Genomic DNA, 25,052 nt, shown 5'->3' with positions numbered 1-25,052 from the left:
AACGGGTAATAATATTAATGATACTAATTATACTCTCAAATCCACTCTACGAATACTCTTTTATTTTCAACTATCTGTCATGTGATGAGATACAGTAACTGATGATCGGAGGAGATTTTCTTTCTCACTTTTTGACGTGATGAGGAGAGGGAATATACAACTTTTTCCTTCAAAATAATACAATTTTTTTTATTAGACTTGTAAATCTCATTTGTGATGTGTGTTTTTTTTGTTTACGAGTTGATTATACTAGTTTTTTTTTTTAATTTTGTGCAAAATCAAAATCAGACTCTATATATATATATATATGGTTAATCTTTTCAGTATTTTGTTACATTCCTGATTTTAGATTTTATTCTTTTGTGTATTAAATATGCTAGACATACAGGTCCTACATAATTATATGGTTATGATATGGATCCAATGCGAGATTGAGGTTCATGTACCTAAACAAATTTGTAAATATGTTATATTGAGGATGTCACTTTTTCTTGTTGATGAGCCTAGGTTTCATTAAGTATCGGGGTTTGCTCAATTCCGCGGCCTCCCAAAACATAAAAACAAAAGCTGTACTTTAATCTATAATATGTGCAGGCTACTCTTTACAAACCCAACAAGTCTCAACTCACCATACCTAACACAATCCAGCATACCTGCACTCATTCTCCCCCAATAATTTTTTTCCAAAACCAACATCATGAGATTAGACCCAAAGCCCAAACTCCCCCCTCCCATCACCAGCCCAATTGAGGATGTCACTTGATTTGTAGATTTACTTTTGAATTGTTCTTGATATTAATCATATTTTCCTTTTGGTTTGATGCTTTTATTGGAGTAGTGAGTTAATTTTGACATTTGCTATTACATCTTAAGTGGTTTTGAAAATCTTATGTAATTCTCCATCCCCCAATTTGGGGACAGGATATGATTCTCGATGCTAATTAATTGAGAATTGATAATAAACTTAATTAATAATATACTTAAAATATATTAATTTATTATATGTACATATACAAATCATATTCATAGCAATTTAATTTTTGTTACATATATATATTTATTTATTTATAAATATGTATTAATATGAAATTACAAATTATATATTTTAAATGATATAACTTATATGTTAATATTATAATATATGATAATCAATATCGTGTATATTAATATATTATAATTATTACATTTTAGTCATATTTCATAATATAAAATATTACGAATATATATATATATAATTGTATAAACATTATAATATATATTTAATTTATACATAAATATTACTATAACTTATAATAAATTTTATTCATATGATTCTACTTAATAATTTTATTAGTTATAACTCAAATTTTTATAACATATTGTTTATAATTATTTATTATTTATAAAAACTTTGATATAAAATATTATAACATATAAGTTGTGTTATTAATTTCATATACACATAATAAAGTAATATATTATATATATATATATATACATATGTTTAGGGGTGAGCAAAACCAAACTAAATCAATTATCTACTAAAACCAAATACGATTTAGGTAAAACGGTTCAGTTTAATTGGTTTATTGGATCAATTAGTTTAAAATGTTTGGTCTAATTGGTTTTTTGGTCGGTTCTTGATTTTAAATTTTTAGACCAATCCACACCCAAAAAACCAAACTAAGTTTTTATATATATATTTATATATATAATATTTTTTATATATATATTAAGAAGAATTGATGGTAAACTTAGTTAATAATATATTTAAAATGTATTAATTTATTATATATACGTGTACAAATTATAATTATAGTAATTTAATTTTAATTATATATTTATTTATAAATTTGTATTAATATGAAATTACAAGTTATATATCTTAAAGGATATAATTTATATGTTAATATTATAATATATGATAATATTATAATATATGATAATAAATATCCTACATATTAATATGTTGTAATTATTACACATTGGTAATAGCTCGTTATATAAAATGTTATGAATATATATATAATTGTATAAATATTTATATATATTTAATTTATATATAAGCATTACTATAACTTACAATAAACTTTATTTATATGATTACACTTAATAATCTTATTAATTATCACCTTAGCTTTTATAACATATTATTTATAAGTAGTTATTATTTATACAAACTTTGATATAAAACATTAAACATATAAGTTGTATCATTAATTTCATATATACATAATAAAGTAAAATATTATACATATACATATATTTAATTTATACATAAGCATTACTGTAACTTATAATAAACTTTATTTATATGATTACACTTAATAATTTTATTAAGAAAATAACATTTTTTTGTACTAAAAATTTATAATATTGTGAAGTTGGCAAAGGTCATTAATTATTTATTCTATTTAATTTCGTTTAATTTCATTAATTAATATATTATTTATTCAAATGTTCTCGAGCTAAATATGCTCGTATTAATTTTTTTAACGATTTTTAGTATATTAAAAAATATCTTTTAAATATTATAAGTGTGTTTAGAGTATGTTTTAATGAATTCTTTTGAATTTTTTTTAAAGAACTGCTTAGTTTTCAAATTATATACCTACTGCATTAAAAATTATACATATATTCTACATGTGCAATCCACATATGATCATTTTTATTGATCAGCAAAGTAACTACAACTACCAGGGAAGGGAATAAAAATTCCAAGGCTTCAACAACTACCAGGGCTACTGCCCTCTGGAACCAGATCACCTGCCAGAACCCCATATTGTCGGTATCTGCTCTTGCTTGGCCCCAACCAATGTCGGTATCTGCACTTGCTTGGCCCCAACCACCATTAATATTGAGATATAAATTCAATGGCGAATAACCAACAGCACGTATATATTGAGATAGAGATGTTAGACAGAAAAGTAAATTATGCTATAGAAATAAAATATCATTAGATTGCTATTGATTAATATTTTTGTGTGTTTTATTCTGTTTTATTTATCTTTTAAAACATAAAAAATAAAAATATCAAGCAAAGAAATTTTTATTTTTTTTCTATAATTATAAAGGTTTATATTTAATGTATTGACAGTGTATCTGTCAAGCCACCAAAATGTACCACTTTATTAATGAGATAAAACCAGAATTCATTAGGGACCTAAAACTAAATATTAAAAAGTTTTAACATTTAATGAAGTAAAAAATTAATTTTTTTTTACTCTCTCTAAAATCTGTTCCATGTTTCTCTCTAACCTTTCTAATCTCAAAAATTTTTACAAATCTTCCATGTCTCTCTAAAAAATCTTTAGGATCTTTTTTTTTCTTCTTTTCAGTTTAAAGTTGTTTTTTCCTTTGGAGTTTAAAGTGCAAAAAGAAAAAGTAACTTTCTCCCTAAACTCTAATCCACTTTTCCCTCTTACCTTTCTCTTGTTCTCTTTAAACAATCCACAATTTATTCAAGTTCAGCTTTACTTTACATGTAATTGATTAAGATATAAAATCGACAATGAAATTTTCAATTTAGAGTGTGAGATTTGAGATTGAAAGTCTTTAGTCTATATTATTGTTATCGATTCAATTAGATATTTTCATAGGATCATAATGGGTTATTACTTTTTTATATGTTTTATAATGAAAGAACTCATGGATTGATTTTTTTTTTAAAGAGTACTCATGGATTGATTTAACAATCTTGATTCCTTAAAACATGAGACATGCAAGATTTTCATTTTGATTAGTTCTTATGGTACTAGACATAAGTTAGGTATGTTATATTGTTTCTGCAATCGCCTTAGATCTAAATCTAGGAACAAGTAAAGATGATAATAGTGCAAAGGGAAAGAAGTCATGGAGGAGAGTTTATAGAGAAAGTAAAAACTTTTAATTATCATCGCTCTTGAATTTCATAATTTTATCAAATTTAATCTTAATGGAAGAAAAAGAGGAAAAGAAGATGATGGAGTTGGAAAGATTAAAAAAAAAAAACAATTGAGAGGAAGTTGGAGAGAGAAAAAAAGTTTTTTTAAAAAATATTATTAATATTTATTTTTAAGTCTTTAATGAATTTTAATTTTACCTCAAGTGTTATATTTTGGTGGACAATATACACTGCCATAATGTACAGTCGGTGGATAAGCATATCCACAAGCGTCGGACCTAAAAGTTTGCTTCTTGCGCTTTATATCTTCCAAATAAACACATTCTGGAAGTGCGACTCAACTGTTTGAGAAAACAAAAAAAGTGCGACTAAGTAAATAATCATGCCAAATCTCGCCAGTAAGGTTGCTGTTCTAGCCTGCGGGGGCTTGTCATGGTGCAGCAATGATAACGCTGAGCATACCATCATCAGAGAGGCAGCAACTCTTTTGGCAGCCGCACTAGCCATTGCCTGCTATGCATGGTGGGTTCAGAAATTCACCAAGAGCGTGCCGCCCTTGCCACCAGGTCCTCCAGGCTTGCCTATACTAGGAAACCTTCCTCTCCTCCAACCTGATTTGCATCGATACATTTCCAAACTGTCTCAAATCCATGGCCCTATTATCAAACTTCAGCTCGGAAGCAAGATCTGCATAGTTGTAAGTTCAGCTTCAGTTGCCAAAGAGGTCCTCAAGGACCACGATGCTATCTTTGCTAACCGTGACCCTCCTACGGTAGCTATAATCGGCACGTATGGTGGATGTGACATGGCATGGAGATCTAATGGCCCCGAATGGCGTAAGCTGCGAAGGCTTGTTGTTCGTGAAATTATGAGCAATACAAGCCTTGATAATTGCTATGCGCTGCGTCGACGAGAGGTTCGAGAAATGGTGAAAGATATTTACGGGAAGGTTGGCTCACCAGTTAACATTGGTGATCAAATGTTCCTTACCAATCTAAATGTGATAGTAAGCATGCTGTGGGGTGGTTCACTGAATGGAGAGGAAAGAAGCAGGCTTGGGATTGAGTTCAGGCAAGTTGTGGTAGAGTTTGTTGAATTGTTAGGAGCTCCTAACATTTCTGATCTCTTTCCTTTTCTTACCCGCTTCGATTTACAAGGATATCAATCTAGAATGAAGAAGGCTTTGAAGTGGATGGATGAGATTTTGGAATCAGTGATAGCACACAGAAGAAAGGTTGATCAACCCGATATCGGAGAGGGCAAGAACAAGGAACAAAGCAAGGATTTTCTGCAACTGTTGTTGGAGTTGAACCAACAAGGGGATTATAAATCCTCATTATCCATGAATGAAGTTAAGGCTCTGCTGTTGGTATGTATCTAATCCAGACTTTACACTCTTCAACAAAAACAATTGGTGGTTGTTTTTTATTTTGACTTTAGCTCCTCTTGTTTGTTGTTGTTTTTATCTTAGTTGTCCTTTGAATATGATATATTGTTGAACCAACAAAGGTCCTACACAAAGCAAGATCGTGGTCTATGTACATTTTACAAAGTGTGTGATTGTAATAATGACCAAAAATATACTATATATTTGTATTTTTTTTGTCAAAGTATTATTATAAATATAAGAGTATTTTTTTGGTAATATATTGTAGATGTTATTTTGATTTTTGTTGTTCTTTATACTATCTATCGTATGTTCTTTTTTAGTTCATTTCAACTTAAATTTTTTTTGACACATTTAAAATTAATTTTAATATTTGTAATGATCATATGCTAAATAAGTTTGAACATTTTTCATATCTAGGATATGATTGTCGCCGGTACGGATACAACATCCACTACTGTAGAGTGGGCGATGACAGAGTTACTGCGGCATCCAGATAAACTGAGAAGTGCCGTTGAGGAATTGGACAGAGTGGTTGGAGCCGGAAACATTGTAGAAGAGTCTCATCTTCCTCAACTTGTCTATTTAGATGCAGCAATAAAGGAGACCTTTCGATTTCATCCGCCTATTCCCTTGCTAGTACCTCGTAGTCCTAGCACGACTTGCACTGTGGCTGGATATACCATCCCCAAAGATTCCAGAGTTTTATTTAATGCGTGGGCGATACAGAGGGACCCTGAGTTTTGGGAATATCCTCTTCGATTTGAACCTGAGAGATTCTTGAAAGACGCAGAGATTTATTTTTATTTAATGCTGGATATACCATTTTTATTTTTACTTTATTCGCTCCTATGTAACTCACCACCTAAAAACATTTCATTTTTTAAAAAAGATTTATGAGCTTTGACACGGACCAGTCACCATTATTATGTGAAATTAAGAATAAATATAAATTTTTTATTTTTTTATTTATATTATTTAACTATTTATAAATTTAACAATGGTGATAAATTTATATCCAAGCAATTGATTTATTGATTGATATACGATTTTCCTACTTAAAAAATAGTATTCAAATTTCCTTTTTCTTCAAATCTAAAAAAAAAAATCATTGTATTAAATTTTGTATACCATGTTTAACTATTTATATTTTATGTATTATAGTTTATGAATTCAAGAAACATTGTTAAGTATAATTTTTTTATAAATTTTTTTTCTTATTTTTTTAATTATATATTATATAAATTATTATTTATTATAAATCTTTTTATTATTATTATTTAAATGTAACATATTAATTCTAAAAAATTTTAATCTTTATTACTTTTCATCTTTAACTCCATAAAAGGTACCTAACTCTACCCCTACCAGTACGCGGATAAGGGTTGCCATGGTCTTCATTGCAAGTGTCTAACTCCAACACTGTGCCCTGACACTTACTTTAAAGACTAAGTCTTAAACTCTAAACCCTCAAATCTTAGCTTGTTAAGTGCCTTTAGGGCACTTACTTTAAAGACTCTAGACTTTAAACCCTAAACCTTAGAACCTTTGATTGCTAATTAAGACCTTTAGGGGACGTTTAGTAAACAGCCCCTTATTATCTCGTTTGGTTTATTTTTTAACCAAAGAATAACTATTCTGCTCCTTGCGGAACAGAGTCCAACAATTTTTTTGTCAAAAATGCTCCGACTCATTTCAAAGAATTGCCAACCCTACCATATAAAATGTTTTTTTTCCTTCTATTCCTTTTCTTTCTCTTTCTTCCTCATCTGCCTCTCACCTTTTCTCTCTCTAAAAAAAGCTCCGTTGTATGTTTTTATAAAAAAAAAAAAAAAAAAAAGAAGAAAACTCCAGTGCAGTCGTCCTCCTTCGTCAGCTCCGCCAAATCCTCTTTTCTTTTTTCCTTTCAATTCTGTTGCGAGAAAAGATCAGCTCCAACGGTGAGATCTGGTTGCTAATGTCAGATTGATGCTTTTATGGCCAAATCTGGCCGCAAGCAGCACCAGACCAATGCTCCATTACTGGCGACAACAGATTTAACTAGTGGCGAATAGAGAGGGGAAGGAAAAGAAGGGGAAAAAATGAAAATAAGGAAAACTAAAAAAGTTATATTGATATTTCAATAATATATTATTAATATTTTAATAAAACTTTTGATAAAAAAAATGAAATTAAAAGATTAAAAAAGGAAAATGAAAATATAAGAAAAAATTTAAAAAAATTAAAAAGCATATTAATATTTTAATAATAACATATTATTTAAAGATAATGAATTTCAAAAACCTAAAAATTTTCATTAAGTTATAATAAAAGATTTTTATCATTTTGTTATTATTTTAAAATTATTTTTATTAACCGAACATTGAAATAATATCATAATGATAATTTCATTTAATAAATTAAATTAATTTTAATGATCACCAAATGTTCCTTTGTGAATGCTCTAGTCTTGCACCATTACTTGGAACTTAACAACATGCCAGTTTGATTATGACAAAAGGGATTATGGCACTCAAGGTCATTGATGTGTGGTATCTTCCTCTTGGGCAGAAAATTAACATTCGTCTTTACTCTTAAGGTCTCATTCGAAAAGAAATGGAGGAATTATAAAGTTGAGTTAAAAGTCAGTAAAACTTGAGTTAATAGAAGTGAATTATTTTTCGCTTGGTAAATGTGAAGTTTGTATTTTTTTTATTAAGAATTTGTTAATTGTTTTTAATTTTTTTCATACTTTAATTAAATCTGAAAAGAGAAATTAATATAGTAAACATTTAATATTTTTATCTTATTTTTATTTAAATTTAAAATGTTAAATATAAAATTATAATACATAAAATATAAATAATTAAATATGATACACAAAATTTTACATAATAATTAAATAATATAATAAACTATTACTCAACTTGGTTTTACTTCTGGCCCTCATGATTTTGGCATTATTTCCTTTACATACCGATGATGGCATTATTCTTCTTTTTTTATATGTGAATGATATAATTGTAACTTGAGATGATAGACTTATATTGTAGAATTAAAATAGTATTTTTGAAAGGTAAAATACAAAAACCCCATTCAATACATCTTTGAAGTACTTTATTCAATCTTATTTCAAAATGCATTGTTAAGTCCTTTAGCTATTCATTGCTATTAGTTAACCATTATGTATAAATATGAAAAATATAATTACTCTCAAATAATTTAAAAATAAAAATTACAAAAAATTTTATAATTTAATTTAATTAAATGATAATAATATTTTTTATTCAACATTTACTAAATTATAAAATAAAAAAACATAATGATGAAAAAGAAAAAATAAATTATTTAAAATTATTTATTAACAATTCAAACAGGCCCATATATAATTTTAAAGTAAAAAAACAAAAGTCTAAAAAAAATCAAGTAATAATAAAATCCTATGGAATATTCCAACCAAAGCATTTTAACAAAAACACCATTTTTTCTTTCTTTTTTCTTGTTTTGAAGTGAAAATAATTATTTAAGAAAATAAAAAAGAAAAACCCACTTAAAAACTAACGGTAACTAGGACTAAAGTTTCAACGGGAAATAGATTTAGACATAAATATGTCAAGAAACCAAAGTAGAACAACGTCTTTTTTCAATGAAATTGTGCTTTATTATTTTTTAAGATCCACTCCATAATTTGCTGTCTTTGCTAGATGAGGTGAGGACCAACAAAGCGATGGTTTTGTAGGGTGGGGTGGTATACACATAAAGGCCATAATCAAGGGTCCGTCATTTAAGCCTCAAAATTAAAAGCCTTCATTAACTTGGCAACTTGCTTAGCTGGTAATTAGGCCAGTTAGGAGTTAAAAGCAACATGAATACTTTCTAAGAGCCCACGTTTTCATTAGAGGGGTTTACAAAAAGTACCTTGACAGTATGCCCTGTGTAAACGAAGGCAGAGCATGGCCCTGTGTAACCTGTCCTCTGGTTAGCTTCTCTCAGGGGCGGAGGGTAGTGTAGCTTTGGGGGAGGCCTAGCCCCCTAAAATTTTTAAAAAAATATTATTTATTATATAAGGAAAGTGAGGATTTAGCTACTATGGAGTTCCAATCAGCTAGTGTAAGAGGTCAGCGACATGAGGAAAGATTGTTGGTAGGGAATGCAGATACAGAGCGCCCACTTCTCAATGGCCTTTTGGGTCAATATCAAAATCATACACCTAGTTGATACCAAAAAAAAAAATCTTCTAACATTTTCTGACCCTAAGATTGAATTCTTTCTTCTTCTGCATATATTTATTTGAAGGTTAGGTTAGTGGAATTGTTTGTATTGGAGTGGACAATGATGTTTGTGCTATGTGCATGGACGACCCAATAAATTCAAAGGTTTAAAACAAAATATTCAAATGAGATTTTTTTTTATTGAAATTTAAAAAAATTATTAAAATTTTATTCTTCTAACTTTTTGAGATAAAAAATTTTAATTAAACTTTTATAATCAAATTCTTATAATATTTCTTTTTCAATTGATAATATAGCCAATCCATTTAATCTTTCTTGAGACATTATTGATCTTTAATAAGATTTTATTAATTTCAGTTTTGAAAAACTTATTTCTCCTGAAACAACACTTACTGAAATTGTTAACATTATTCTAAAATATTTAACTATTATAATTATCTTATATTTTTTAAATGGCTAGTATAAAATTAACAATCAAAAGTTTTAATTCAAATAAATCAACTATCACATAAAATAAAAATAATATAACAATATAATATAAATCTAAATTAAAGTAAAAAAATCTGTAAATATTAGAACAATAGTACCTAATTGTTGAATGTTTATTGCAAACTGCAAATGAGGCTCACAACTTTATGAAGATAATAAAAAAACAGACTTCTTGTGTATTTTTTGGAGAAAAAATTGAAGTTAAAGGAAGAAAGAGCAAATGAGAAATGAATATCTCAAAAGTAGATATTATACATTGAAAAAAATAATTGATTTTATATATAGGAAAAAAATAGCTGTTAGAAATCATTAAATACGTTGATTGAAAATAAGATAAATAAGAAAAAAATAGCTGTTGAAGATGATTAAATACATATGATTGTTAGTTTATTGAAAATAAGAGAATATAGTTGAGAATTAATAGCATTTTAGAAATAAAAAAGTAATAAAAAATTGAGATTTATTAGGCACATAATTAAAAAAGTAAAAGAACAAATAATTTTATGAATTATTTTTTATTTTTATATATTTTTAATATAATTAATTATATTATAATTATTATATAATTATAAATCTTCCTTAAAATTGAGGCCTTCCCAAATTGGGGGCTTAAAGCCCTTGCTTGGGTGGCTTCACCTAAGGGTCAGCCCTGCCTATGTGCTTGATTGGCAAAGATGAAATTAATGGACATCTTTTACTCTATTGATATGTATAAAAAAAATAGTCCTCTCAAAAAAAATTTATTTAATAATTAATATAAATAAAAAAAAATAAAATGGTATCCACCAATCTTTTCTAACTTTATCTTAATTCTTAAATGTTTCCATACTTCTTTCTTTCTCTTCTCTTTTATCTTTTTATTTTTATTTATTCTCTTTTCTTGTGAAAAGGTTAAGAGTTTAAGAATGAAAAAATCAGATTGTTCTATCTTATTTTCTTCAAAGCTATACAAGGCTCATTTTATATTGTTATGCTGATAGGCATTCTGTTGATATGTACAAACTTAGATAAAGCATATTTCAAATATAAGAACTTAAGGCTAAACATGAAGTTATCTAATTTATCTAGATTAAGTCACCTAAGTTAATGACTTATCTAGATTATCTGCAAGGTTTCCTGATAGAAGCATAGTCTTTAACACCCCCCCTTAAGTGGAGCATGGATGTCAATGATGCTCAACTTGCTCAATAAACCATAGAACTATGCTGGTGGGAGAGCTTTAGTGAATAGGTCTGCAACTTGGTTAACAGTAGAAATGTGGAGAGGCAATATGACCCCCTGTTGAACTTTATCTCTTATGAAGTGACAATCAATCTCTATGTGCTTTGTCCTTTCATGAAATGTTGGATTCTTACAAATATGCAAAGCTGATTGATTCTCACAAAATAAGTCGACAGCTTTGGTGTGATGAATTCCAGAGTCTCTTAACAAACCAAGTAGCTAAATAACTTCACAAGCAGCAACTGCCATAGCTTTATACTCTGCCTCTGTGGAGCTTATAGCAACCACAAGCTGTTTCTTAGACCTCCAGCTAATAAGTGAGTCTCCAAGAAGCACTCCAAAACCTGTCACTGATCTCCTAGTATCTCTACAGCCTACCCAATCACTGTCTGTGAATGCTGTCAAGTGTAAGGTAGATTTAGATGAAAATAAAATGCCTTGTCCTGGGGCATTCTTTAAGTATTTAAGAACCTTGTATGCAGCTAGCAAATGATCAACAGTTGGCCTATCCATAAATTGTGACAATACTTGTACAGAGTAAGCAATGTCAGGTCTGGTGAAGGTAAGATAAATTAGTTTGCCAACGAGCTACCTGTACTATGTACAATCTGCCATGACTGAATTTCCATCATCTCTAACCAACTTATGGTTGTAATCAATAGGTGTTGAAAGTGGTTTTGCACCAAGAAATCCATAGTCATGTAGTAAATCGAGTGTATATTTTCTCTGGCACACAATAATTTCATCATCTGATTTAGCAACTTTTAGGCCAAGGAAGTATTTAGGACTTCCTAAGTCCTTTAGCTTAAACTTACTTTGTAGGAAAGATTTCACATCATTAGCTAAATTCATCGAAGAACTAGCTATTAGAATATCATTAACATATATCAAGAGAGCTAAGAACTCACCATTATCAGTTGCTTTGGTAAACAAACTATAGCCTGACCTTGACTGCTGAGAACCATATCATAGCACAACCTCAGTAAATTTGCAATTCCACTGCCTAGAAGCCTGTTTCAGTCCATATAAGGATTTGTTTAATTTGTAAACCAATTTAGAGGTTTTAGGATATTCCCCTTTAGGTTTGTACCCTTCTGGAATGTCCATGTATACAGTTTCATCTAAATCTCCATTGAGAAAAGCATTATCAATGTCCAACTGAAATAAATGCCATTGTCGAATTGCAACTACAGCCAAGAGTGTTCTCACTATAGTCTGCTTTGCAACAGGGTTAAAAGTCTCATTGAAGTCAAACCCTTCTTTTTGACTGTATCCTTTAACAACCAGTCTTGCTTTGTATCTTTTCACAATACCATTAGCATATAACTATACCTTATAAACCCATTTGCAACCAACAATGTGAGCACTAGTAGGTAATGGTACTATAGACCATGTCCCATTATCTTCTAGGGCATTAAGCTCTTCTTTTATAGCAATTGCCATTAAGAATGTTGACTAGCTTGATGAAAGGTTTTAGGTTCATGAATATGAGTGAGAGATGTTGTGAAAGCCTTATGTGGTTGAGAAAGCTGGTCAGTGGAAATGAATTTGGTAATAGGATGTGCTATCACTGTGTTTGTTTATGAATGAAGAGTGTGTTGGTAAGCTTCTAAGTATTTGGGTAGCTGTTTTGGCCTTGTGCTTCTTCTTGGTGATGAAGGGTGATTGGAATCCAAAGAAGAAGTAGGATCATCAAAAAGAATAGTTATTGGTTGAGCAGAGGCATTTGGGTCCATATTTACAAAATGATTAGAAACAGTAATTTGGTGATTATCAACAGCTGTATCATTACTAGCAGAGTTTATCTGTTGAGTTATATGATCAAAATGCATAAGGAAAATGTGATGAACATGCTGATCAGATATAGATGCACTAAAAGGAAAATGCATAGAAGTGTAATAATTCATATAACCAGATGATTCTGAATAAGAAATTGGAAATGGAATGTCAAAACCAGGTTTTATTTTTGAAAAGAATTGAATACATTCATGACTATTAGGTGCAAAATCAACATTTTTGAAAGGAAAAATGTGTTCAAAGAAACTGACATTCCTGGAAACAAAAACATTATGAGTTTGTAGATCATACAACCTGTAACCTTTGATTCCCACAGGGTAGCCTATCATGATGCATTTTCTTGCCCTATGATCAAATTTCTTCCTTTGATGAACAAGTGTTGAGGCAAAACATAAAGATCCAAACACCCTGAAATGAGAATAATCTAGTTTTTTGTTAAATAACATTTCATAAGGAGATTTGCTTTGTAAAACTGGAGAAGACATTCTGTTTATAGTATGTGCTGCTACTAAAATAGAATCTCCCCAAAATTTTAAAGGTAAAGAAGCTTGAAACATGAGAGATCTAGCAACAGTGAGTAAATGCTGATGCTTTCTCTCAACCACCCCATTTTGTTGAAGAGTCTCAACACAGGACATTTGATGCAGTATGCCATGTGAAATGAAGAAATCTGTCAAATTGAATTCAGTTCCATGATCTGATCTGATTTGCTTGATCTTAACATTGAATTGTGTATCTATAAGATTGTAAAAGGCAGGGACAATGGTCAAAACGTCTGACTTGGCTTTCATAAGATATATTCATGTAAATTTTGAATAATCATCCACTACAGTTAAAAAATAATATTGATTTTTTATAGTAGATACTGCATATGGTCCCTATATATCCATGTGTAATAGTTCAAATGGCATGACAGTGTTTTTAAAACGAATAGGAAACTTAAGTCTTTTCTGCTTTGCCAATGGACAAATTAAACAAAAATTATTTTCAACAAATGAAATGGAGGGATAAACCTTTTGAATTTGTTTTATTATAGCTGGGCCTTTTGAATTTGTTTTATTATAGCTGGGGGAGTATGTCCTAACCTCAAATGCCAAATATCAAACTATTCAACTATAGAATTACAAATACCAAAAAAATTTGAAGAATAATCCAAAGAAATTGGTGAAAACTGCTCAGAGGTAAATTTGCTAACATTTTTCATGGCTTGTGTAAAATCAGTTTGGACAGAATCATTTGACTGAGGCTTTCCTTGCAAAAAACAAAGTCCAGCTTCCATCTTAGCAAGACCAATCATAGTCCATGATTTAATTTCCTGAATTATGCAGTGAAAATCAATAAAAATCAAACAATTTTGTTCATTCTCTGTCAATTTACTAACAGATATCAAACTGAATCTGAATGATGTAACATAAAGAACATTATTTAGTGTCAAGGAAGGTGTTATTTTGACTGTTCCTATATGACTTACTAAGGCTCTAGAATTGTCTGGCATTTGCACAAATGCATTATGAATAGGTTTGGCATGTGTAAGAGAACTTAAAGAACAGATTATATGATCTGATGCACCGTGTCAGTGATCCAAGAATCTAATTTTATGACAGAAGGAATGATTTTCGATGAGTTATTTACCCTTGCATTTTGATCCATATAACTAACAGAGTTAGAAATCAAACATGCAATTGTGGAGTTGACTAACAAGGCCTTTGGTTGTTCATTGTTTGAGGCAAAGCTATCATCATCAATACTAGTTCCACCATTCTCACTGAGAGTTACCATGAGTGTCCGAACTTGATCCTTGACTAATGACAATTGAGACATAGTACTAGCAGTATCATGTTCACACTGTTTTGTGTGTGAATGTTGAACAACATTGTTGACAAATTTCCTAGGATTATTTTTACCTTTTGCAAACTTGAAGTCAGGAGGAAATTTGATCAGCTTATGACATTTATCTCTTGTATGACCATTTTTGCCATAATGACCGCATGATAGATCACTCCTATTTTTCTTTTTCCCATCAACATAAGTACTTGCCATAGCAGATGTCTGAATAAGGGGCTGTGATTGTATATGGATGCTCCTTTGAGATTCTTCTCTTAAGATCAAGTTATAAGCCTCATCAAATGAAGGAAAAGGCTTGATCATCACAATCTAAGATCTTAAACCTACATAACTCTCGTTAAGTCCATTCAAAAACTTGAAGACATTGTCCTTTTGACACTGTTGAACATATTTCTTAAAACACTCTTTGATTACATTCACCACAAGAACAATGAGGCATTGACCTAAAATTTCTAAGTTCTTCCCAAACCCTATTAAGATTTGTAAAATATTCATCTACAGACCGTGTACCTTGTGATATATTTGAAAATGTGAATTGTAAATTACATACCCGTACATCATCTGACTGGGAAAATCTTCTTTTTAAAGTGTCCTAAATATCTAATGCAGACTTCATGTAAAAGATTGTTGAAGCAATGGAGGGGAAATAGATTCCAGTAACCAAGCAACAATCAAATTGTTGTATCTTGTCCATGGCACATATGATTCATCATCCTTGGCTGGTTCTGGTATGGTACCATCAATAAAACCAGACTTGTTTCTGATGGATAGGGCTAATTGAAAGGACCAGCTCCAAGGAACATAATTGGTTGAAGTTAGTTTTGGATTTATCACTACCGATTCATGATGATCGGAGTGATGAAGAAAGTAAGGTGATAGTGGGTCTATAGAAGGTGAATTTACTAACTTTGAGACAGAAAATTTTTCCATTTTTAAGGCAAAACCTGCTCTGATACTATGTGAAAAGGTTAAGAGTTTAAGAATGGAAAAATCTTATTGTTCTATCTTATTTTCTTCAAAGCTATACAAGGCTCATTTTATATTGTTATGCTGATAGGCATTCTGCTGATATGTACAAACTTAGATAAAGCATATTTCAAATATAAGAACTTAAGGCTAAACATGAAGCTATCTAATTTATCTAGATTAAGTCACCTGAGATAATGACTTATCTAGATTATTTGCAAGGTTTCCTGATAAAAGCATAATCTTTAACATCTCTACAACTCATCGTTGAAATATACTTCATTCTTCAAAAGAAATTTATGAGCTTGTGAACTTAGACAAAAAAAGATGGGAATCACTCACCATCATTGTGTGAAATTGAGAAAAACTAAAGTTTTCTTTCATCTTCTTCTTCTCCTTTCTATTTATATTATTTGACTATTTATATATTTAATTATTATATAAAATTTTATATGTCGTATTTAACTATTTATATTTTATACATTACAGTTTTATATTTAATATTTTAAATTTAAATAGAAATAAAACAAGAATATCAAATGTTAGTTGCATTAGTTTTAAAAAATTTTAACTCTTATTCCTCTTCCTCCTTTTTGCCCCTTAACAAAAATTAGCTAATTCTGCTCTTAATTTCTCTGTTAACGTGGTGAATTAACCAATTAGTAATTTTCTTCTTCATATTCTCGATTTGCCTAATCCACATTCAGAGACATCAAGGGACTTGTCGTGGATAATTGACCCACAGAACAACATTAATAAAATCGCTTTCCAACTCGAGTTTGTGGGAATTAACCCATCTTCAGGCCACGAAGATGGTTTAAGTAATACGAATTCATAATAGTATTTAGTAGCATTAAATAAATACCTAAAATTTGGTAACTTTATTTGTCCCCACCTGATTTAAATTTCATCAATGACCTTTCATTAATAGTGATCTTAGATACACAAAACAAAATCAATCTCATAAAAAAAAAAAACTTCAATTCAACAATATTATGAAAAACACAAAATTCTAGTAACCCAATAACCACTCATTCAACCTTTTATATATATATATATATATACACACACACACACACACAATAAACTTAACTAATTATTTTAGTTTNATAAATTGATCTTCTAAGAGAAAATTTAATAATATATAAAAAAGCTAATTAAAATTTATATTTACAGATAAAATTTTTATCAATATTTATGGAATGGTTAAAATTGTCATCAACTTTTAATAAAGATGTCTATTTGAAAGAGTATTAAAACATTAGATTACTTAAAATTTTATGTACTTGATTTATGTAACAAAATTTTTTAATCTATTGATTTGGATTTTTAAATTAATTTTGATTTAAATATATTTAATAAATAAATTCACGAATTTGACCTAAAAACCATTACTTAAATTGTGTACTTAGAGAAAAGGAAGCCATGCTTGGTGAGAGTTTTCAAAGGCTGTATTTATTGGGTTTGGTAAATTAATTACTGGTTATACCAGGGAGCTAGCTACAGAATATGGTAGGGTTAAGCAGACAGACTTTTTTTTAAACCTGAAGCCCAAGCTTCATCCTTTCCATCTACTTAATTATTTTGAGATAATAAAAATATTTTTATATATATGAAAAAAGTAAATTCTGTTATGGGAATAAAATATTATTTAAATTACTTTTAATTAATTTTATTTTTTATTATTATCAAATTTTGTATTCTTTTAAAATATTAGATTTATTAATATTAATTGTTAGAAAAATTTATTAAAATTAGTAGTTTAATATTTAATTAAATTGATGTAATATTAACTAAAATGATATGACGTTAATCAATACTATAATAATGTATATAAAATTTTTGAATTGACAATTTGACATGACATTAAGCCGATGCTAAGATGATATTAAGAATGAAAATAGGTTGCTTTTAGTACTTTACAATGTAATCCCATTACAAGTAATGTGATTGCAAGGGATGTCATTGCTAATAAGATAATATTACAATATTTGGTATACTAAGGAAAGAGTGATTAAAATGCTTAGAAAATGACATTGTGTTTGGTTTACAAAAATTTTATTGAGAATGTAATATTAATTTTTAAATTGCCCCTCTATATTAAAATGTAAATTAAATATACTAGTATTTTTTATTGTAAATTTTTATATGATATCGTATCTTCAATAAATTTTTAACAAATAACCAAGCATTGGACAAGTTCATGTTAATATTAATTTAAAAATAAATTTTTATTTGTTAGTAATTTTGAAAATTTTAAAATATATTGTTATTATTATTATTTGTAATTTTCTTAAAACATTAAAAATGGAAATAATTATTTTTAGAAAAAAAACCAAAAATATAAAAAATTAAAAGAATTTTTTTAAAAAACTGACAGTAAAAAATAAAAAATTATTTTTAAAAATTTATTAAAAATTACAGAGCAGAAATCATTTTTATAATTTTAAAAAATTATGAGCATAAAAAAGAATATCTTCTATTTTTTCAAAAATTCTAAATATATTTTTTATTTTATGAATTCTCTAATCTTTTATAATTTCTTAAAAATAAAAATTTTTTCTATTTTTTATCGTTCTAGATTTTTTAATACTTAAAAATATTTTTGATTTTTCTAAAATTTTTTACAATTTATAAAAATTAAAAAATTATTTTTATGTTTTTCAAAATTTATAAATTTTTTTTCAAAAATTTAAAACTATTTTTTATTTTTAATTTTTTAATTTTTTAAAGTGAAAAAAATTTAAGTTTAAGAATTTTAATTATTAAAAAAGACAAAAATATCAAATAAATTTTGATAACATTGCGAGTAGGTTGTAACCAGAGATTGTATTAGTTTTTTAATGTAATCACATTACATCCTCATTTATTGACTGTAATATAATTATATTATAATTTTATATTATGTTGATTTGTTTTATAATAAAGGCTGTAATATAATTTAATTAAACGGATTTACATGAGTGTACATCCTTATGCCAAACGCGTCCATACTTTCTTTAAAACGGAAACTAACCTTATACGCAATCCTTGAAGCTAACGACTGTGGACCAGTACATCGGTATATCCACAATAGCTAGAGCCCGGAAGTTGGCTTCTTGGGCTTTCTATCTCCAAAACACATTCCTCCAGTGCGACTAATTAATTATTTATGCCAAATCTCTTCGGTGAATTTGCTGTTCTAGCCTGCGGGGGCCGGTCATGGTGCAGCGACGGAGTCGCTGAAAATGCCATCATCAGAGGAGCAGCAACTCTTTTGGCAGCCGCACTAGCCATTGCCTGCTATGCATGGTGGGTTAAGAAATTCACCAAGAACGTGCCGCCCCTGCCACCAGGTCCTCCAGGCTTGCCTATACTAGGAAACCTTCCTTTCCTCCAACCTGATTTGCATCGATACTTTACCAAACTGTCTCAAATCTATGGCCCCATTATCAAACTTCAGCTCGGAAGCAAGACCTGCATAGTTGTGAGTTCAGCTTCAGTTGCCAAAGAGGTGCTTAAGGACCATGATGCTATCTTCGCTAACCGTGACCCTCCTACGGTGGCTATAATCGGCACGTATGGTGCATGTGACATGGTATGGAGACCCAATGGCCCCGAATGGCGTAAGCTGCGTAGGCTTGTTGTTAGTGAAATTATGAGCAACAGAAGCCTTGATGATTGCTATGCGCTGCGCCGACGAGAGGTTCGAGCAATGGTGAAGGATATCTACGGGAAGGTTGGCTCACCTGTTAACATTGGTGATCAAATGTTCCTTACCAGTCTAGATGTGATATTAAGCGTGCTATGGGGTGGTTCACTGCATGGAGAGGAAAGAAGCAGGCTTGGGATTGAGTTCAGGCAATTTGTGGTGGAGTTTGTTGAATTGTTGGGAGCTCCTAACATTTCTGATCTTTTTCCTTTTCTTACCCGTTTCGATTTGCAAGGATATCAAACCAGAATGGAGAAGGCTTCGACGTGGTTTGATGAGATTTTTGAATCAGTCATAGCACACCGAATAAAGTTTGATCAACCCGACGTCGGAGAGGGCAAGAAAAAGGAACAAAAGAAGGATTTTCTGCAGTTGTTGATGGAGCTGAACCAACAAGGAGATTATAAATCCTCATTATCCAAGAGCGAAACTAAGGCTTTGCTGCTGGTATGTATCAAATCCAGGCTTTAATCTCATCAACAAAAACTATAATTTTCTCTTTTTTCCCCCTCTCAATCAATAATCTTCTTCTAGCAGCTATGGACTTGATATGATACAGGTTTTAGGGCAACAGAAATAAAAATTAAATCTGTTCTCCTATCTTTAGTTTTTTTTTTTCTTTGGCAAGATTTTATTAGGTTATTCCTTTCCTGTCCATAAACCTTTGTATAAAAAAAAAAATGAGATATCGATATTATATAATCAGGAATAGTACTAATTAATTATTGTCCAACATCTTAATTACTTATGATTACTTCATTATTTTGATCTATGGAAATGAATTGGGGGATTCTGTTTTTATTTTTTGAGATGACCATGGACAGTGAAATATTCCCTAAACCTAAAGGCTACTATAACTTTTAGTGTTAGCTAGTGGATCATTGCTTCTCCTCTTGTTAATTGTTGTTGTGTACTTGTGTGTTTTATGATCTCAGTTTTGTCCTTTGTATTTGTTGAACCAACAAAGGTCATACACAAATATCATTACTATACTATAAAAGAACAAAAAATTAATGGTTCTTGATACAATTTAACTATATCTGCCTCTTCAGTTCCTTCAAGTTTTGAATTGATTGTAATTAATTATGAATTGTTTACATATAAAACTAATTTTAATATTTGCAATCACATAATGCTAAATATTTTTGGACATTTATGACATTCAGGATGTGATTATCGCTGGTACGGATGCAACGTCCATTAGTTTAGAGTGGGCGATGACAGAGTTACTACGGCATCCAGATAAAATGAGAAGAGCCGTGGAGGAATTGGACAGTGTGGTTGGAGACCAGAACATTGTAGAAGAGTTTCATATTCCTCAACTCGTCTATTTAAATGCGACGGTAAAGGAGACATTTCGATTTCATCCGCCTATTCCCTTGCTTGTATCTCATAGGCCCAGCGCGACTTGCACCGTCGCCGGACATACCATCCCTAAAGATTCCAGAGTTTTATTAAACGCATGGATGATACAAAGGGACCCTGAGTTTTGGGAACATCCTCTTCGATTTGAACCTGAGAGGTTCTTGCAAGACGCTGAGAAAGGCAACTATCAAGGGAACAATTTCCACTTTATTCCGTTTGGATCGGGGAGGAGAATTTGTGCTGGAATTCCTTTGGCAGATAAAATGGTCACCAACGTCTTAGCTACGCTGTTGCATTCTTTTGAATGGAAAACACCGGATGGAACAAAGCCTGATATACATGAGAAATTCGGGTTTGCTTTGAAGAAAACAGAACCACTTGTTGCCATACCCGCCGCACGACTATCTAGTTCAGAGCAGTACCAATGATGATTTGTATCTCATACTAGTATTTTCCTTTCCCATAAAACGTGTAAACGCTACTTCTGAAATGGCAAAAAGGTACTACCTTGATCGTAGCGTCCTCCTGATTAGACACCCCCGGTACCCACTACAGGATTGCACAATCCAGAGCAATACCACATGAATGGTTCTCTTTTGAAATCAATTCGACATTCTCCCCCTACACCCAACTCTGTCCCAACTATAACCATGCACAACCAGAGGTTCTGCAGAGTCAAAACAAAACTAAAAATGTGTGCAGCCAAGAAATGGCAGAGGATAACACAAGGCAGAGAATTCACTTTTAGTTTAACTCGTTACCACACAATGGTCCTTTACCAGTCTTTCGGAATAAAATATAAAGAAGCTCATTTCATGATATTTAATGTCAAATAATGCATTAAATAAAAACATCCCAACATAATCTTTAGGCAACAAAAAGGAAACAAAATCTGGAGCCACAGAACAAAATAGAATCTTCACTTCGACAGTAGTATGGGAAAACACAAACGAGAGACCCTACAACTCATTCAAGCTTTAGGAACGTTCTCATCAAAGCGGGCCACATCGGATGTAAGACTTCTAATCAACTAAAAACTAAACAAGACCAAAACGCAAAAGTGAGGCACATTTAAGAATCTGCGATGGTGACCTCCACCTCAACACCAGGTTCAATGGTAATAGAAGTGATCTGCTTGACCACATCAGGAGAGCTGAAAAGGTCGATAACTCGCTTGTGAACACGGAGCTCAAATCGATCCCATGTGTTTGTCCCTACAAAGCACACAAATATTTTCATAGGTCATCCTAAAAATCATCAAACCCTTGGCATACTTGACTTTGTTGTTACTCAGATTGGCCTCATGTCAAAACCCAGTCATAATCAGCAGACACAATCAGCAGATATAATTTAAAAAGTAAGATCCTAACACTTAGGATACCATATACTAAAATCAAAAGGTACACAAGTACAAATCAGGTGTTTTGACATTATAAACTCCAATTATGTAGGCAAAACAAGTATACCATACATGCACCAAGTAGCTCAAGCATTCAAAACTTCTATTAGCAAGACAAGTTCAATAGATCTGAACATGCAAAATAATAGCAAATGACTATTCTTAATGATTGCTCCAAAGTTTTCTTTAAAAAAAAGGCTGATGTATAATTCATATTTATGGTGAGCAAAAAATATCAGACAGCAAGCAATGGCTGTAAAACAGCACAAAAGGCAGAGGATAGGGCAAGCACACTCATATACTCCTTACTGTAATCATATAGGGTGTTCTGATTACCAAGGAAACCAGATAGATAGCTATATCATATTCTCTTTCACAATAGGATACCATTTCTAACTTTCCTTTCCTAGACATAAGTAACTACAGCATTCATCACAGACAAAGTAGGTTTCTGAAACATATTTTCAAGACAATAATTAAACAGTCTGAATAAAAGAAATTGAGTAATATAAGCTACATAATACAATAAGCATCGGTCAAATGTAAGGCAAGTAAATACCTTCACCACAGGGAGATTTCCTTGTGGTGATGTGAAGAACCTTGGTGGGCATTCTCACTGGTCCCTTAACCCTCAGTCTCTTATCCTTGGCACCACGAACCAAATCAGCACAAACTATCAATCAAACAGAAACGCATTAGACTAACCAACACTAAGTGCATCAATTAAATCCCTATCATCAAACAAACAAAAGCACCATCCAATGAGAAACATCCCTATATGAAATCACAACAAGAAAATAAATTATAATAACAAAATTTAAGGGGTAATAACATAAATGAATAATAATCATATCTGTGTACAAAACTCTATATACCTTTCTCGAGGTTTTTTACATTCTTGGAGGAGAGAGTGATCCTGATCTTGTGAATCTGCTCCTGGGGCTCCTCCAAGCCAGGCTTGGTCGGCTTCATTGCAGCATACGCCATCGTTCTTAACTTTTTGGCTTCTATTCAGAAAAATCAAATTCCAATAAATCAAAACTTCCTCATCCAAAAATAATTCACAATGTGCAAAATCTTAAAACTATGGAATGAATCACAACAAGGGATTCAATCACTAGATTCTAACTATTAACAAAACTTTCCCATATTCCTTAAAGAGCACAAAACCAGAAATTATCACAAACAAGTAAGAAATAAGCTAATATGCAACAGAAAAGTGATCGTTTTCCAATGAAAAAACAAAACAACTCCAATAAAAGAAATAGAGCCTCTACAGTGCAGAAATGGAGAAGGTTTCAGTCTAAAGATTAGTGGGTTTTCACTTGCTTGATTGAAGATCAAGCATTAAAGCAAACAAAACGAAACGGATACATACCATAGAAGAATGAAAAAGAACACCCCAGAATAAAGAAAATCTAAGCCTCCTTACTAATTCAGGCTTTTTACAAATGAAATATATGAAGAGAAAGAGAAAGTAAGAGAGAAACCTTAACAGAGGGAAGTGTGAAACTGCGGCCTCTGCTGCCTCTTTTCTCAAACGATGAAGAACTGAGAAAGAAAGCTTTGAGGAAGATATATATGTGAGGCGCTTTATTCCTAGGGTTAGGGTTTTTGGTTGGACCTGACTTCTGTGCGGGTCGGATCGCAGATATTCGACCAAGGATGCTTCCAAGTTAAACCTAGCTTTGGGCCTTTGCTATTCAGAGCCCTTTGGGCTTCCACAGCCTTTACTTTTTGGGTTTTAAATTTTAACAGTGTTTAGTCTAAATTCCTATGCTAAACAAAATGAACAAAAAAATAATAATAAGAAATTAAAAATAATAATAATAATATATTCACAAAACTTAAAAAACATAGATTGACGTGGAGGTACATAAGCTAACACACAAATGTTATTGTGATCTAATTACAATAACTTGGAGGCAAAGCAAACATTTTTCAAAACAATATATAATCCTGGTAAGTCGTGAAAGCATATTCTTCCAATTTATTTTTTTTTTCAGTTTATTTAATGTATCTGGTATTTCTTGATGAATACAGATTTTAGTTATCAAAAGACACTCTGTTTGGACAAAAGAAATCTTGACAATGGCACATGCACCCATCAAACGTACTAAGTCGGGTGTTGAGGAATCGCATGAGCAGATTCATAGGATAAAGATCACCCTTACTACGAAGAATGTGAAAAGTCTGGAAAGGTATTGCCATATCTGTTTACAAACATTATATATATATATTGATTTTTTATAATTAGTAACTGTCTAATTTTTGTTATCATTATAATTTATGTGAAATTATAGTTTATAACGATCTGATCCGAGGAGCTAAAAGTCGAGAACTTAGGATTAAGGGACTGATGAGCATGAAAACCAAAGTTCTTCACGTACACAGCTAGGAAGTCTCCTTGTGGTGACGGTATCCCATATGACAAACTCGATTTTATCATATCTCCTTTTATGGTTTGTTGGTTTTGCTTTTGTTTTTCTATCTAATGGGCACCAACACATGGGACAGATTTGAGTTGCGCATACACAAACGACTAATTGATTTGTATAGCAATTACAGTGGAGCCCGGTGTGGAAGTTGGACGTCACTATTGCAGATATTTGATTACTGCACTTGTCAGGACTTTCAGATTAGTGAATTTCTATATATCTTTGAACTCAACAATGCTGTTTTTTATGGAGGCAAGTAGTAACCTGGCTTTATATAAGAATTTAGAACAGTCAGGATTGTGGAAATTCTGAATGCATCTTCATAAATCATGGTTCTCAACCCAAACATAACTAGCAGGTTTTAGAGCCGCTGGCCCAAGC

General features: G+C 30.8%; 2 protein-coding genes across 4 annotated transcripts; one reads left to right on the top strand and one right to left on the bottom strand.

The window, feature by feature from the left end:
• On the top strand, positions 4,137 to 21,715 carry LOC18605394 (geraniol 8-hydroxylase). 2 transcript variants are annotated; one of them, XM_018117465.1, is made up of 3 exons: positions 4,137 to 5,231; positions 5,670 to 6,044; positions 21,011 to 21,715. In XM_018117465.1, exons 1-3 carry the CDS (start codon positions 4,245 to 4,247, stop codon positions 21,260 to 21,262), a joined length of 1,614 nt encoding a protein of 537 aa, XP_017972954.1. In that variant the 5' UTR covers positions 4,137 to 4,244; the 3' UTR covers positions 21,263 to 21,715. The 2 variants fall into 2 exon arrangements, with proteins under 2 accessions (XP_017972954.1, XP_017972955.1); XM_018117466.1 differs by lacking the exons at positions 4,137 to 5,231; positions 5,670 to 6,044 and adding an exon at positions 18,833 to 19,916 and having other exon boundaries at positions 20,636 to 21,715.
• LOC18605393 (40S ribosomal protein S20-2) lies at positions 21,646 to 23,824 on the bottom strand. 2 transcript variants are annotated; one of them, XM_007038374.2, is made up of 4 exons: positions 23,724 to 23,824; positions 23,109 to 23,240; positions 22,793 to 22,906; positions 21,646 to 22,048 (listed from the first exon to the last, which is right to left on the bottom strand). In XM_007038374.2, exons 2-4 carry the CDS (start codon positions 23,218 to 23,220, stop codon positions 21,906 to 21,908), a joined length of 369 nt encoding a protein of 122 aa, XP_007038436.1. In that variant the 5' UTR covers positions 23,221 to 23,240; positions 23,724 to 23,824; the 3' UTR covers positions 21,646 to 21,905. The 2 variants fall into 2 exon arrangements, with proteins under 2 accessions (XP_007038436.1, XP_007038437.1); XM_007038375.2 differs by having other exon boundaries at positions 23,109 to 23,237; positions 23,724 to 23,809.

Source organism: Theobroma cacao, chromosome 3, assembly GCF_000208745.1.
Source record: "Theobroma cacao cultivar B97-61/B2 chromosome 3, Criollo_cocoa_genome_V2, whole genome shotgun sequence".
Classification (NCBI taxonomy): domain Eukaryota; kingdom Viridiplantae; phylum Streptophyta; class Magnoliopsida; order Malvales; family Malvaceae; genus Theobroma; species Theobroma cacao.
This window is presented reverse-complemented; position numbering and strand designations above follow the sequence as displayed.

Bases quoted from the DNA above. Each gene is read 5' to 3' on its own strand.
- LOC18605394 (XM_018117465.1), top strand. From the start codon at position 4,245: ATGCCAAATCTCGCCAGTAAGGTTGCTGTTCTAGCCTGCGGGGGCTTG. The intron at 5,232-5,669 runs GTATGTATCTAA...TTTCATATCTAG, and splicing joins AAGTTAAGGCTCTGCTGTTG to GATATGATTGTCGCCGGTAC. The intron at 6,045-21,010 runs ATTTATTTTTAT...CAAGACGCTGAG, and splicing joins GATTCTTGAAAGACGCAGAG to AAAGGCAACTATCAAGGGAA.
- LOC18605393 (XM_007038374.2), bottom strand. From the start codon at position 23,220: ATGGCGTATGCTGCAATGAAGCCGACCAAGCCTGGCTTGGAGGAGCCC. The intron at 22,907-23,108 runs GTATATAGAGTT...TTTGATTGATAG, and splicing joins TGTAAAAAACCTCGAGAAAG to TTTGTGCTGATTTGGTTCGT. The intron at 22,049-22,792 runs GTATTTACTTGC...TGTGCTTTGTAG, and splicing joins GAAATCTCCCTGTGGTGAAG to GGACAAACACATGGGATCGA.